Source organism: Rhineura floridana, chromosome 17 (genome assembly GCF_030035675.1).
Source record: "Rhineura floridana isolate rRhiFlo1 chromosome 17, rRhiFlo1.hap2, whole genome shotgun sequence".
Lineage (NCBI taxonomy): Eukaryota > Metazoa > Chordata > Lepidosauria > Squamata > Rhineuridae > Rhineura > Rhineura floridana.
Window position 1 is genome coordinate 7928278 of NC_084496.1, and position 16431 is coordinate 7944708.

The window sequence follows — 16431 nt, forward strand, 5'->3', positions numbered from 1 at the left end:
GGGAAGGGAAAGAGAAGAGATTGCCCCTTCTCTTTGACTTACCTTAAATGACAGGCTTTGGAGTGGTGTCTATTCAACATGGTGGTGGTTGTTATGTGCCTTCAAGTCAATTTTGACTTATGGTGATCCTATGAATCAGTGACCTCCAGTAGCGTCCATCATGAACCGCCCTGTTCAGATCTTGTAAGTTCAGGTCTGTGGCTTCCTTTATGGAATCAATCCATCTCTTGTTTGGCCTTCCTCTTTTTCTACTCCCTGCTGTTTTTCCCAGCATTATTGTCTTTTCTAGTGAATCATGTCTTCTCATGATGTATCCAAAGTATGATAACTTCAGTTTCATCATTTGAGCTTCTAGTGATAGTATCGTTTCCTTAAGTTTCGTGTGGCAACAAGTGTGGCAGCCAGACTTTTTTCCCCATGTGGCAACTGGAATCTAGGGCAGTGATTCCCAACCTTTTTGGATATGGTGACCCACAAGACCAAATTTACTTGGTATGGTGACCCATCTATTTACTGTCACATAAATGTTGGCCCTTCAGTCTTCTCTGCCACCAGCCGCAAGGAAGCAGTTCCCAAGTGTTAAAATGTAAGACTCAAGCCTTTTCAATATCCAGTTGAATATCCAGCCCCTTTTTATTGCACCAAGTAGTTGTTCCTTGAATATTTTTCCCTTTTTTATAGTTCATTTCTTACCACAGCTCATTTCTGTCTCTTTCCACATCCTGGTGAGTAACTGAATCAGCTCAACAGTGGTAATTTTTCTCTATCTTCTTCATTTCTTTATTTTTACTATACTAATTGTTAGCTTGATCTTTTCCTTTCCCACACAAATCAAGACATTAAAGGTTCTCCTCCCCCTCCCCTGCTTAAGAGACACCTATTACATACCTGTTTAATCACCGTCGTCACCCTTATTTTCAGAAGGTTTGACACACTAAAGGTGTGGTTCAGGCCGTTGGGAACAACCTGCGACTGCCTAAAGTGTTCACTCTGTGTGGCTAAGCTACATGTTTGGTGGTAAACACGGGTGTAGGAATTTGGCTGCTGCTGCAAAGCAAGGTGTGTGTGTGTGTGTGATTTCCAACAGAAAGCAGCAGATGGTGGTAAACCAGGCTTTTCTTCTGCAGTACTCCCTTCCAACTACCTTTTTCTCCTTGATACAGGACATACACATCCCCCCCCCCGAAAGCAGCTGGGGGGCATTTTCAGGGGGAAAATAGCAAAGGAGAGATTAAATGTCTCTCTGTCCCCAGTTTATTTCCTCCTGAAACTCATGTGCACATGCCCCTAAACTTTGCATTAGAGAAGCAGTGGCTTGGACTGCCAGACCTGTGGTTGCTGCCAGATATCTAGTGTTGTAGTCGACTAACTTTTAGTCAGATTAGACTCACTGGAATTAATGGACCTGAGTTAATCATGACCCTTGATTTCAAAGGATCTAATCTGGATAAAAAAGAGTTGAATACAACCCCTAGCTTCAACTCCCCACCCCAAGTGGGGGAGCAGTCTTTTCTAGCTTCCCACTGTGCATTAAGTGTAATGTTGACACCCCCCAGATTTCCAAACAGCTGTGGAGGGGTAGTAACACATGAGCTTTCACTGTGGCTGCTGGAGGTTTGAGGAGCCATGGATTCTGCTGAATGTTGCCAGCTCTTTTCCAACTCCTTTCAACCTCCATTCCACCTCTTGAACCCACATGCAAAACTCGTGGAAGGGAAGGAAGCAAGCAGCAGATGGAGGGCATATAAGTACGCTCTCTTCTGTGATTCTGTTGTCCTTACTTCCATGGTGGCAAAGGGACAGGTCAAAACATGATTTCTCTCAACATGGCCAGGGTTCCTTTTTCATTTAGATCTGCTCATGAGGAGCAAGCTCTGCCTGCTTTGGTGAAAGTGGTGGGAGAACATCTTCTTTGCATGCAGAAGGTCCCTGGTTCAGTTCCCAGTATCTCTAAGTAGGGCTGCGAGAGAGAACCCTGTCTGAAACCCTGGAGAGCTGCTTCCTGTCAGTGGAGACAGTACTAAGCTAGATGGACCAATGGTCTGATTCAGCATAAGGCAGCTCCCTGTTTTCCTATTAGTAGGCACCTTGACTTTAGGTGAATATGCTGCTTGGGAAGAGTGCGTGTAGTAGGTGTGATTTAATGAGACTGAGTCTGCTATATATGCTTTATATAGTTCTATGTGCATACACACACGAGATAATGGAAAAAGACCTCTCTTCTCACTATCCATCATATTGGAGTTGCTAGTTCTAGCCCCGTTATATTGTATTGGCTACCCCAGTGGTTTTCAATCTCCTTTGAGGGAGCCTTTTTTCCAGATTGACTTGGCCTGCTGAGAAACAACTGCCCCGGGTGTTACTGAGGATTCTGAGCTGTGTTTTAGGAAGTGTGTTCCGTTCACACGATGCACTGGCCAGCCCTGCTGAGAGCCGCATGAGTTTGCCCAGTGTTCCCTTGCTACTGCACATTTCAGAGGTAGTTCAAGAACAGTTGGCAGGCTATCAGGGAGGTTTGTCTCCTGTTGTTGACCTTCTCATTGAGTTCTCCCTTGTATTCTTCTAAGAAAGCTCAAGTTCCCTCAGAGCACAATTTGAAAACCACTGGGCTACCCTGCTCCCACGTGTGGATGGGAGAAAGGAACTCTTAAAGTGACCATCAGAGCTTGGGAATAGCCTGCTTACGTTATGCAGCTAGAGGAACATCTTCCATCTCCCTCCCCATCCTCCAAACACATTTAAGTTTGTATAGGCTGGCTTACTTTGACTGTAGTGTGCCATGTTGGTAATCTAGAGCACCATCACTGTTTTAAACGGGCTTTTAGAGATGTCATTTCATTGATTTAAATCATACCTTATTTCTTTCTTTCTTCTCTCCTCTCCCTTTCCTCTTGTTTTGTGTTTTTCTTTTTTCCAATCAGCACCAGCTTCCCTTTCTCCAGTGCTGGGAACTTTTACGCCAATCCATGCCGCAACTCCTCACCCTTTCGGGTCGACTGCTCATGCCTCTGGCTTGGACCTAAACTATAAATCTTAGCCCAGCCAGGGTTGGGGGAGCCATGGGCAGCTCAGCCTCATCTCTGGCCACCGAGACGGAGTCGGACCATGGTTTCACTGGCCCAACCTACCCAGGGCACCTGGCTGCAAGTTGGTATAGAAGTAGCCACAGTGGCCCTGTATGGGAAAGTGCCCTTATAACACGGCAGCATCAGCACGTGAATCACCGGGCACGAAGGTAAGAAAGTAAGGGAAGGAGCTTGATTGCATACCTCTCAGCTCTGTTTTATTTATTATTCATTTTTTAAATTTATTGAATTTACATCCTGCCCTTCCTCCCAAAGGAACCCAGGGCAGCAAACATAAAAAACCAAGCAATTTTACAAGAACAAAAAAGCATTTTAAAGCATTCTAAAATCACAAGTTAAAACAATTACAGTTGAAACATTATAAGCATTATAAAAACAATCAAAATTTTCTAAAAACACAGTTAAAAACATTCTTCCACCAATGATTTTTGAGTTGCCAGGAGCAGTCTGCTTCCTGCATCCTGGTGTGTGTGATTATTAAAACTGGCTGCTTGAGGCATGGGATCTCAGGCTGGAATAATCTTTTGAAGGCCTAGGTTTTGATAGGAGCCAGTACCAAATTTTCAGGTGTTGCCTATGGATGGCATGGTATCTAGTGTTTATTATTTTTTTTCTAGCTAGTGGTTTCTGTGCCTTCACAAATTTCACCATATTCTTGTTTCTTAGGGCTCGCTTGTTATTTGTGACTTCCCAGCCAGTTGCTATAATAGTGATTACAGTGTCACCACTAAAGGATTGTCAGAAACTCCACAACATGAACCATGACCCACATAGCTCTGAGGGTGAGACTTTCCCTGGAAAGCTGTTGTGGATTGTATGTGCTCACACTTCAGATGCAGAAAATCTGGGCATGGAACAAGTGCCCATTGATTGCCAACCAGCATGAAACCCCTGAGTTGGGCCTGGTCTAAATACTAGTTTAGTCGATTTATTTCAGCCATTTGCCATAATGAAGCCTATATGCTGTATGTAATAATTTTAACAGTTTACACATCACAATATGCATTGGTCTGGTGAACAATCAATTTAATAAATACTGCACAGGCTCTGACCAAACCAAAAGCTACAGAAGCTACTTTCCATACTTATCTTGACAAGAAGGAAAACCTATATTTTATTCATTGACATATATACATGACTTAATATTGCAAAGCAAAAAATACTTAAACATCAAGGAAGAGGGCAATTGAATCACATCCTCGATCATTTTCACAGACACACAAGTTGCAAGTTGTGTGGAACATTTCAATACCTTCCCTCCAGTACTTAAGTAGTTGTTAGGTGAAATCTGATCTTAGTGAAGACTATCCTGAAGGGATTGATGTGAATTTGTCCACATCGATCAAGTAAACCTTTCCTTCTCCCCTTGCGTGGTTAGCAGCGCACTGCTTCTTGCCTCCTAGGTTTCAGATTCCCATTTTCTTGAATTTGCACCCTAAACTCCAGCCACTGACCTGAGGGTTCCTGAGGTGGAGGATATGTTCTCCCGATCTAGATTTGGGTATGTCCACCTCTGCCCCTCTCATCGCCAGGACTGACAGATTTCAGCTTCACATTGGAAAGGATAGGCTTAAAAGATGTCTATATCTTGAGGTGCTGTTTTAATGAAAAAAGTCATTGGCAAGGCAGATTTGTGGAGATTTTACTACCAAAAATAGACCAGAAGAGCAATTGTCTTGAGAACTTGCTGCTCATTATCTAGCTTTTATCCCTTGTGAAACCTACTAATCAAACAGCTGGTTAATAAAAAATGTACATTCTTGTTCACCTCATCATTCATCCCTGTAGTTAAGATTTGCCTTCTTGATTAGGGACTTGTGTCCTGCATTCAGTCTTTTTCCAGGTTGAGAGGTATGTCGAAGGCATCTAACTGTGTGCTGCCCAGGGGGCCTTGGCTGTTGAAAGCTGCTGTGTTGTGTGCTAAGAATGTTGGAGCCTCTGATTAATGCTTGCTTTTTATAGTTCCCCCCCCCGCTTGTTGAATGACTATGTGCCTTAGTCTGTATGGTGACTGCAGTCTGTTTGAAAACAGCCGCTTGCTTCTGTCCCTGAGCTGCTTGGTTTGAAAAACATTTGCTGTGTGCCTGTTGCTTGTGGCCTGTTACTGTGAACGCCAAGGACTTTGCTGTTTGCATCTTCTCTGGCACAGGCTTGGGGGAGAGTCTGTGGCAAATTAATCCCATGGTTTTGCTCTTTTTCAGTTTGGCCTTGAATTTCCTATCAGTGTTTCAGTGGCCGCTACTGAGGCTCTTTTATATCATGTGACCAGGATGTTGGTAATATTAAAAAGGAAGTTTCATATAACCGGTTGTGTGGCTTTTATATTGCTTTCCTTTTTGTCTGAACTTCCTGTGATGGAGAGGAAGAAGCAGAACACAAGCAAAGGGGCAACCTCCAGAGATAAACTTTTGAATACCGAGAACCAAGATGGGAATGCATGGATTATAGATTGTAACCAACCAGGGGACGAATAGCAATATGTTTTCAGCAAGACTCTATGTGATTAGTCCTCTCTGCGAGCAACCACTTTGGATTCCACTGATAGCTTCAGCTAGCAATTCCAAATACTCAGTTTTGTGTACTTAAAAACCTTGATTGTGACATGGTGCATTGTGGAATACCAGAGCTTGGATTTAAAACCGCTACCTGTTTGGCTTTGACAGTGGCAACAGTTTGGTGACTGCTGCTTAGAAATGCAGCTAAGACCAGTTTTCTTGTGAGTAATGTGCTTTGGACACCTGTTGGAGAGAGAGGTTTGTAATACTGCTGTAACCAAATCATGACTATTGATGCGACATGAATATTGCACGCATCTTATCTGCATGAGTTAAGACTAGCAATCACAGGGAAATTTAAGTGATTCTTAACCTTCCTGGTGGGTTGCTTGTTCATTGATTTATTATGTTTGGATCTTCCCCATCTGGAGTTCAGGATGGTGGACACTGTATTGTCATAATAGAAAGCCAGTGTGACGGAGACCAATCTCTTTCACAGGGTAGTTGTGAGGATAAAATGGACATGGGGGAAATCTTGGAGAAAGAGTGGGCTAAAAATTTAATTGTCAACCCTGTTATCAAGGGTGAACTTAAGGGTTGGAGGTCCTCCAGTGAGTAGAGGTTAGAGCTGAGGTCTGTATCTTTCTGTAGTCTTTTACTCATTCCTATGTTTTAGGTACATGTTTGTCCAGGTATATCTGCTTTGCACATGGTTTGCTATTCTTCATTGATTTGTCTTTTCCTGTTGCTGGCTTTGTTGCACAGAAGTACACTGCTGCAGATTTGTTGTCACAGGGCTAATGGAATCTTTTGATGTCTGTCATGATTGCATAGTTAGGTCTTCTTGCCAGAGGCTCTCTTCTGAAATATTGGTCTTGGAAAGATGACAAGCAAAGCTGTCTGGAGGATAGTTTGACCACTTCAATGTGACTCGCATGTTACCGGAATGGTAAATCAAGAAAAGAAAGTACAGCAAAGGAGCAGGTGATGAAAGGGATATCCCATATCTTGCAGCAGGAGTGATTTTCAAGGAACACACAGTGATACAGCCAAGGACATCATGCTTAGAAATTGTGGGAAAAGTTGAAGGATAACCATGTGAGGTTCACCAGGATATAGTGGCATGGAGATCAGGTAGGGGGTGGGGTGGGGAAACCGAAGTGTCATGGAACTAGTGGTGCTTCTTCAATCCATTTTTGTGAACCACTTAGAGGGTTTTTTTTTTTACAATCAAGCAGTATACAAATCTTGTTAAATTAAATTAAATTTTCAGTTGGTTGCCATGTCTCTGTGATATTTTGGGCTCTCAGTTCTTTTCCAGAGTTGAGTGAGCTTTTCAGTTCTGCAGAGCTCTTCATCAGGCTGGATGTTGAGCAAAACACAGTGGGGAGAATGTAGAAAAAGCTAGCTGTGATCTTGTGCCCCAATGTCTGCAGTTCGTAACAGTCTTAAAGTAGAGTGCAGGATATGCAGACAAAATTACATTAGCTGTGCTGGGCGACAAAACAGGTTTCAGAAGGCACTAGAGCTACTGGGAGCAAGAAGCAAAAAAAGACTGTTTTTCACTTGTTCAAAATACAGCATCTAATAGTTAGCTATTTCCAGCACTAAGTGGAACACACAAGCTCCTTGTGAGGCAGAGAACAGAAATAAAGAGAAAGGCAATAGTCTTCACATTAACAAGGCTGGAGATCAATTTTATGGGGCGCACTAGGTACAGAGTCATAAGAAGCCGATTTAGGCAGCATTACCTTGTAGTTGGAAGTTATGTACTCATCTTCCAAAGTCAAGTCCCGTCATCAAGTGGCAGACAGTCATTTTTCAATCTATGGTGCATATTTATGTTTTAAATAAAAATGATAGATAAATAGAGTGAGTTCAGCTTGCATTTCAAGGTTGGTGAGATGACAGTTTCTAGTACTATTTAATGTATGCTTTGAACAAGATTTATAAACAGTGGCCCCAAAAAAACCCCAAAAACAAGCTTTAGCAGAAGGCGTTTTACTTTTGCCAGCTTTTGTTAACCTGGCTCTTGAATGCATTTTCAAAGGGGCCTTCCCAGTAAGGAGCAAGTCTGTGGCATCAACCTGAGGCTAGAGATAGACTTGGCTTTCCCCATGAATCCCTTATCATTCAAGCCAGTCCAGGAGTTAATTTGCAAGTCAGGAAAAGGCATTTCTAATCATTGTTTTACCAAGAATTCATTAGACCCTTGTTGTGCTGAGATTTCCAGGCAGAGCTTGATAAAGGGGAAGATGCCTTCCATTTTGTGTTAGACTAGAGGTAATGCAGATGCTGTTAAACCGTTGAGAAGTCATCTAGCACAGAGACTTCACTGGAAACCAATCATGAGCCAGGGGCAATGGCTAATTTACATACTTATTGCTACATCATTTGCATGGATGTAGTATAATCCTTGGCCCCTGCTGTTGGCGCACTGTGTTGCTCAACTGACACTGTTCATCCAAAACATGGCCTGAGACTAGAAGCACTTGTCAAAGGATGTTTTCTTGTAGACAATTCTCTGTTTAACTTAGTCTGCAGCAGAAGATTCATCTTGTTCATTGCGGTTGTTTCCCGTCATTAGTCCGAGGAACTCTGGGCAGCATATGTGGTGTTGTACCTCCACTCTTTTCCACTTTGGTGGAAATGCCCATGTTCAGCTTTGAAATAGTTTTGTTTGAGACTGTCAGACAAAAAGAGGTTTGTTTTTCAGAAGATAATGTCTTGGAATATGTGGGAGTATTGTTAATTCCCTGTCTCAAGCTGAGAGAATATTGAGGGGTTGTGGGGGTCTTAAGTGCTGACTTAACCATACTTGGTTTCTCTGAGCTGTATTATTCCTGCCATGATGCCATGTTTTGTTTTTGGCTGTCTCTGTTGGCTAGTGGAGCTTTCAGATTGGAAAGAACCATAAAACTCTACAAATATTTTCTTGGCTGTTTGCTTTGGTACTACTTTTGAGTGTTAAGTGTAAATATTGGAGAAGTGGCATCACTTTATTGCTCTGACATCTGTTGGTGTGAGGCAATGATTCCTGCACTGAGTGCCAAACTACATTGGCATGCCAGGAGAGGAACTGAAGAATGCCTTGAAAAAAATAAGCCATCACATCAGATGTATCCACCTCTAGGTCCTTCAAAAAGGGGTGGCTCTGTAGAGCACTGTTTTTTTACCATACACTCTATGAACATGTAACCAGTTATTTGATCTCGAGAAAAGGCATAAAGATGCACCAGGATTTTCTAATGCAGCCCATGCTATAGCTCACAGGCATGTGGGGATGCCAGAAGCATCACCATTGCCCAGAAAGCATTGTCCCATGCTTAGGCCTGACTGACTGGCTAAAGGGGAGAGGGTAACATACCAGGAGGCAAGCATTTTAACTGGGCTATTCTTCAGTTGTAAGAAGGCTGCCTGCCTGCCCGTTGTTTTGGAGAATGATCAAGGGAGATACACTCTCTCCCGTCCCCCCACACGTTTTTTCAGTGAAGAGTTTTTGTCTCTAGTTTTAATCCAGAAAGAACCTACTGCCTGTGCTCCAGGTATCATGTTAAGTAGAAGATTCTTCCTGATGAACCAGAAGTTATGCTTTTCTTGTACTCCTATTCTGAAATTGATATGCTCATATTGAATTACTTGAACCAGCCTCTGAAAAATCTCAATAAATGAATGGGGGGGGAGTCAATAAAGTTGAGAAAATGCAATGAACTTGGATGTTGTCCTTCTAGTTTTTAAACCTTTAGTATTTTTAGTCTTATCTAAAGGAGCCCCTCCAGCATCACCAAATATGCCGCCTGACAAGATCTGCCTCACAAGACCTTCTCTTGGTCCCACCAGTTAAGACAGCTAGGCTGGTGCAGACCAGAGAGAGGGCATTCTCAGTTGTGGCCCACACCCTCTGGAACTCTCTGCCATACGACCTTCGCCATGCCCCCTCCCTGGTAGGTTTCCGCCAAGGATTGAAAACTTGGTTGTTTCAGCGGGCATACAGGTCTCCTAGATAGTTTTAGTTTACAGTGTATAGATGTAGGTTGGTGGATTATAATTGTTTTATATGTTAAAACTGTATTATATGTTGTATTTTTAATTATGTATGCCGCCTAGAGTGGCCGTTCATTCGGCCAGATAGGCGGCCTAAAAATAAATTTTTATTATTATTATTAAGATTTTTGGAACCATAAGATTGAGCAACTTTTTAAAAACAATGACAAAACCTAAATTGGAATTCATAGAATAGTAGACTCGGAAGGGGCCTATAAGGCCATTGAGTCCAACCCCCTGCTCAATGCAGGAATGCAACCTAAAGCACACCCAACAGGTGCCCTGTAACACCTATAATACTCCTGAGTTCCCTGGGAAGAGGAAAATTATAGATCTAGAAATTGTAGATTTGTGAGGGGGGAATGGCACTCTCTTAACCATTCTCAGCACCCTTAACAAATTACAATTCTCAGAATTCCTTGGGGGAAGCCAGAACTGTTGGTATGATACTGCTTTAAATATATAGTGCAGATGGGGCCACACTAGAGCTAAACAGGATCCTGATGCAGCCAGAACAGGGGCAGTTTCCAAGCTATGTTAGGAGCAGCATCACTTGCAAGTGTATTACATAAATATAGGTGGCATTTGGGTTTATTGCTTTGTTCCTTGCTGTCAACTTCAGTAACTGCAGCTAATTTTCAGCTTAAATAGACATTTGACAACATGTTTCTTGTTGCCATGGGTACTTTGTCACTCAGAGAGCTGGAATGTGAGCTAGGCACATGTGGAAAACCAGCATTTTGAGGGCCACCCAGTATGGAAGATGTGGGAGTCTGAAGCCGGTGAGTGATGCCTTTCTGCCATTTCTGGAACAGTGATTTCTGTTAATCTCTGGTGTTTGATTTTAATCATTCTCTTAACAGGGTTTTCTGGGTCCTTGAGAATGTGGCTATTTTTAACATAAAGCTGGGGGAAGGTCCCTGAAGGGAAAGCACTAGTGATGTAACTCACAGGGATAGCCAGAAGTGGCGTGTGCTTAGTTGACTGATGTTGGCTTGATGGTCTTGGAAAACAATGTTGTGATTCCATCCACTGATGGGACGATACTGAAGGCATCTTTACCTCTGAATTGGCACTAAACATATTACATAGCTGTTATTTAGAGGTCCTGTTCCAGTGCATTGGAGTTTTCCACGCATTTTGTATACACACACAAAATGATTCAAGCTGCTCTGCTTGTTTCCTTGATTTCTTCTCTGATGTATGTGAGTTTACACACTGCTGAGTAACTGAAAAAGTCAGTGCTTTGTACTCTGCTTATTAGAGAGGAAAACTAGAACACCTGCATGCTGTGTTCCTGGCTTGAAGGAAAATCATAGTGCTTGCCCAGGGGCTGGGGTGGGCTTTTGGTTATTAGATCTAGCTTATGGCAAGTTGTGTTGAGAGAAATAAGATTATTCTGAGGTGAGACAAAGTGAGGCACCTTTCATGCTCAGGGCAGTGATCCAGACTGACCTGGAAGCTTTTATAGGTATTATGGGTTGTTAAAAGGTTTCCTTACTCATCTGACTGGCTTCTCTATAGATCCTTCATTTGGTCATTGCTGGGTGGTGGCATTTAGTCTGACTCCCCCTGCCCCCCAAATCTCCAACAGGCCCCAGATTCATTATAGGCTTGAGTCCTGAAACCAGGACATTTTTCCCCACCCTTCTGCTATTGTGTTCAGTCCCTTCTCTGACTAACAGGATGACCTTGACAAGGAGTCTCCATCCCCCTTCCAGGTCAGAAGACATGGATTTGCCTTACTCTTAGACTTACTCTTAGCCCCATCACCCCCACACCATCGAACCCAACAACTGCAATGTTGCTTTAAAGACATGGGCAGCTCCTCAGTGGAGCTGGGGTCAACAGCTGCACTAGTCTGGCCAGACTTTAGAAGACCTTTGCAGCAGTTGACCTCCAGCCAAGCAACTTCCAGAGGCACTCTCCAGGGTTCTGACGGGCCTCGCCTCACCTTAATGTGACTCTGCTGCATCTGTCACTGCACCACCCCTTTTTTGGGAACTCACAGCTTGGATAGGGCAGGGCAGGACTCTGTCTTGCTGGTCCATACGGCAGATTTTTGCATTCAGCGTTGGGTTTCCTACAGGAAAAACATCTTCCATTTCCAGGAGTGTTTTCAGCATTCCTAATTGTGTATGCTACATCGCAGAGCCAGGATTATGAGAAGCTGCCGTATCTGTGTACTATATGACTCCATTTGAAGTGTCTTAGCCACAGCAGACTTCACCAATTGAGCAGCAGTACCTATATTAGAACATAATTTAGGTAGTGCTACAAGGAGCCAGCAGTTGTTCTGAGCATCCTTGGAGAGGGTGCAGGTTGTCCTGTATTTGAAGAAGCACTTTAGCTTTCCTTGCCTTCTCTTTCTCTTTGCAAGTAGTGATATGTGTGTTTCATTTTTACTCTGTTGCCTTTTTACAGGCCCCAGGGCGTGTGCATCTTTAATGCAGAAGGCCAAAGGGACAAAGATATACATGAAGGTCAAGGATTCTATGCCAAGTTCTCATTTAGCTTTTTCTAAAGGGTCTTTTTTGTGGGTTTGTTTTTTTTAAAAAAAAACCAGTACCAGTAGACTCAGCTATAGTGTGTTGCATCTGCTAAATTCTGAATGATTTGCAAGATATATAACTGACTTGATCAGTCAGTAATGAAAGCCTAAGTAAAAGGGATATCTGTAGTAGAACCAGCTCTGCTTGTTTAAACTGTTTCTGCAATTATTCAGATCACACAAGATTCTTTGGGCATGATAATTCAGCACAGGAATAAAATAAAATTAATTTTCTGTTCTTAGGTTTACAGGCCTGAGTGGCCTGATTGCTCTGAGACTCAAGGAGGTCCCTGGCCAAGGTAGTTAATTGGATTGCAAACACCCTAATTTGGCCCAGTGAAAGATTCCGTCTTTTATCTCTTTTGCTCCTCGAGTGCTAAAGCAGCAGCAACTTCCCAGTTGGCCTACATAATGATTTCTGTAGATTTCTTTCCTACCCTCATGCAAAAGCTTCACATGAGCAGTTTGAATGAATGAATGAATGAATGAATGGATGGATGAATGAATGAATGAATGAATGAATGAATGAATGAATGAATGAATGAATAATTTTATTTCGGTCATAGACCAGCCAGCACATGAGCAGTTTTAATCTTCCAACAACCCTGTTGGTTAGGCTGCTGGCTCATGTACACAAATGAGATTCGGAGAGTGTTTTCTCAGGGTTGCTTATCAAGACTAAGCAATTCCAGAATGCTTTGGCTGTGCATGCTGTGGTCACTGACTTCTCTTGAATTGGCTGCAGGTCGCTGTGATTTCTCTAAGTTTTGAACCCCATCCAGCAGAGATGACTCTGCTGCTGTTTGCATGATCCCTTATCCGGAGAGAGGATAAGGAAGTCTGCGGCCCTTACTCTTGTCAAGAATGTTTGATTGCCTTTAACTTCAGCCTCAGGGTGCAGTTATTCTAGGATAATTGTTCCTGCATGTCATATCTAGGGGCTGGTTCATACATGCTCCCAGCCTATAGAAGTACATATGTGGTGGGATGCAGGAGCTGGACTTATGTGCATAGAATCTCTGATGTTAATATGCTTAGGAACCCATCCACATACACCCCAGAAAAAAATAATGGCTCTGCTGCTTGAAAGGGATGGGCAGAGAGGTCCACAAATTTGCTTACTGTGGCGAGGGTCCTTTCCCTTCGACTAAGCAAGACAGTGACATTGTGCACATGCAAACACACACACACACATGCATGCACACATGTCCACTGAACTGTAGGCTCCCTTTCCACCCTACCCATCTGTGCCAGGCAGTGCTCAACATGTAAGCCATTGCCCTCTGTCAGTACAAGCTGGTCAGAGCGGGGTGTTGGAGAATAGCTGCTAGCACAATGGTCACACAGCCCAGTAGCAAGAGATGCTAGGAAGGGAGGAGTCGGTGACAGGGAGTTGATTGCTCAGCGTCTCTGTGCTGACACTATAAGAACTGGGTAGGGAGGAAGTGGCTGCAGTTTTGGAGGTCATGAAGGTGGGCAGATTGGGGTGGGGAAGAGAGCAGCATTGGGGCTTGTTTCCTGTTACAAGAAGAGGAGGGAAGGGATTTTTCTGTGTGACTCCGAGCTTCGGAGATGCTCTAGGAAGTGCAATACAATATGAGCAATCCCATTGGCAAGCTGGGGATGGGGACATCACCACTGACTTCGTGTTATGCTTTGGAGGTGCTTTTTCCTGAAGTTCAATGTGATGTTGGATTACTTACTTAGACCTCTGCTTGCATAAAATACGGTTTTAAGTTTGAGCAGCACATAGTGGCCATCTCTTCCAACATTGGATGCTTGTCACCATTGGAAGTCTTATTAACTACAGTTGGGTTTAATGGGTCGGTGGCCTCGCCCCGCCATTCCCCCATGTTGACTGTCACGCTGATGAATAGAGAAAACAAGTTGCTCTCAAGCCAACTGATGAGCAGAGATGCTCTTCCTCCTTTCTTTTAGTGAGAGTCTGATGGATTATGTGGCTTTCTTTTTCAATCTTGCCTGGGGGCGTGCTTTCCATACAGTATGGCCTGCGGGGGGGGGGGCGAGTGGAGACAAATTGGAGAGTTCCTCATCTGCAAAAGCTCTCTGAATCCTGCCGCTTTCTGAAGGGAATAAGGGAAGTAAGTGGAAAGTGCAGACAGTTATGACACATAATGCTGCTTAACATGGGTCTCTTCAGATTTTACATTCAATTCACATCAGTTTCCTCTGGGGCAAGAAAATGTATTTTATATTCCTAGGCACCAGCAGCTGATTTTTTTTTGGGGGGGGGGAGGGATGGGTTGGGTGCCAGCATCAAATTTCTTTGCCATGGGTATCTGGGATTTTTCCAGCTTTTCCTCCTTTGCATAGACCCTATAATTCCTTGGCTTTCATATATAAAATCCCCTTATAGAGGTGCTCCAGAGGAGCTAACCTTTTGCTCAAAAATATTGGCAATGTCCCATTTGTGTTCTCCATAAGCAGCCATACTTAACTCGTGTGGCTGGTAGAGCCAGGGCAGCTGTAATGCCCTATGAGCATGCAGCAGTCCCTCTGCCAGCAAAATTAATGTTTCTCATTCCGCTGGCATTGAATCAACAACCAAAGAGAAGTCCTTATTAACCACTCTGGGAAAATAAGCCTCTTTCATTTGCATCATAGTCCTTTAGTATTCCAAGTGAATGTAACACACATCCCGATAGCCTATGTAACCGGTGCTAGTGCCCCAGTCAAGTTTTCGCTCTTTGTAGAGCAGAGGTCAGTCTGGCAATTTACCTGGATCCCAAAGGTCTGCCCAATTCCCAAACAGAGAAGCAGCTGTTCTTGTCTATGTATAGCTCAGAAGATTACACAGCTTTTCACCAGCTTCACTGTGGCTGCTGGCACCTTTGTAGCTCCCACCAGCTAAACTTCTGTATTAGTAGACATTGTATCTTGAAAGGTGCAAATATCCAGGCTAAACAAGGACATCATTTGCTTCCTAGACAGATGTAACCTATGCCTAACAAAATAGGCAATGCAACTTGTCACTATGTCTTGACTGGGAACTTTTGTTAGGCTTGTGGAGTGCAACCCCCACTCCAGTTAATAGCTCTCTGCAAGATGCGAAATTGCACTGGTGACTGGTGTTTGTATCCATCTGTAGAGATGGACAGGACTGAAAGTGCATTGATTTGAAGCAAATCTAGGGGTCTGTCTAAAGTAGCGCTATGTTAAAGTCACTTGGCAGTATACTTGTTCCACTGGTGAAATGTTTTCTCCCAGTGGAATGTTGTTGCGCTAGAGAATGCATAAGTAGGTTGCTGATAACTTTGCTGCACAATAGATTGCTAGAGCCCTTGCACTGAAACGGACAGAGAATGTTGGGTAAGAAGCAGTCCAGAGTTGTATAAAACTTCCCAGTTGTTATAAAGCTTAAGGAAGCTCCCCTAGGACTAAGTGAAACTATAGTCAGAGAAGGAAATTTTCCATATCTCCCTTAGTAATGTTGCCAAAATGTATGAATACCTGGTTCAGAATCTTCATGTGCTCAGCTTGTAATGTGTCGAGGTATTACAAATCAAAGTCCTTTCCCTAAGACGTTTTTCTCTAGCTTTGAATGGGATGCTGCCCAGTCAACTTTCAGGCCGACTTGACTGCTTTGTAGGTGCACTTTAAAAGGTGTTCAAATGAAGGAGAATCGTTCATTGAACTGCTACGCAAATTGAATAGAAATTAAAAGTGGGTTGTTTGCGGAAGTCTGCCTGAGCTGTGATTAGTATCCAAGGCTTTGACAAAAAAAAGTAGATGACATTTTGACAGGTAGTTGAAAATGATAAGACAATACAATAACATGCAGCTAACATTAAGAGCTGTGAGAGAACTCTCAGAGAAATGTGGCTTTTTTAAAGAGTCCCCTGAGAAAGCTCATAAATAATTCTGAGCTGATCAAATGGAGGGGAGTTCACTCATTACTAGTCTCCCTGTATGCAAAATTGGGCATTGGCAAAGAACCTAGATATTCTTTTTATTTGGAAACATATAATCAGTATTTAAAACAAATATATTAACATATGCCTAGTGGTTATGATGATTAATTTGAGACATGCAGGATCTAATTGTAAAAGGATCCCAGTGTCTAGAGTTTAGAACTTTGGGTTGTATTCAACCAAGTCATTTCATGAGTCTAACAACTTACACTCATACAACAGAACCTCCTCTCCTCTCCTCGTGCTCCCCTCAATCTGCTCCCCAAACCTTCTGGAGCAGATTTGGAGAGAGGGGAAGTTTGACTACATGAGTGGAAGTCATA

General features: G+C 43.1%; 1 protein-coding gene across 3 annotated transcripts in view; it reads left to right on the forward strand.

Annotated features, from left to right (window-relative positions):
• CAPN15 (calpain 15) overlaps positions 1–16431 on the forward strand; it is a 107845-nt gene that overhangs the window by 29627 nt on the left and 61787 nt on the right. For 2 of the 3 annotated variants that reach the window (XM_061599571.1, XM_061599572.1), the window contains exon 2: positions 2922–3235. The exons of the other annotated variant lie outside the window; for it this stretch is intronic. In XM_061599571.1, coding sequence (XP_061455555.1) covers positions 3060–3235 — 176 coding nt within the window. In that variant the 5' untranslated portion in view covers positions 2922–3059. The remainder of the gene's footprint in view (positions 1–2921; positions 3236–16431) is intronic. 3 annotated transcript variants of the gene reach the window in all.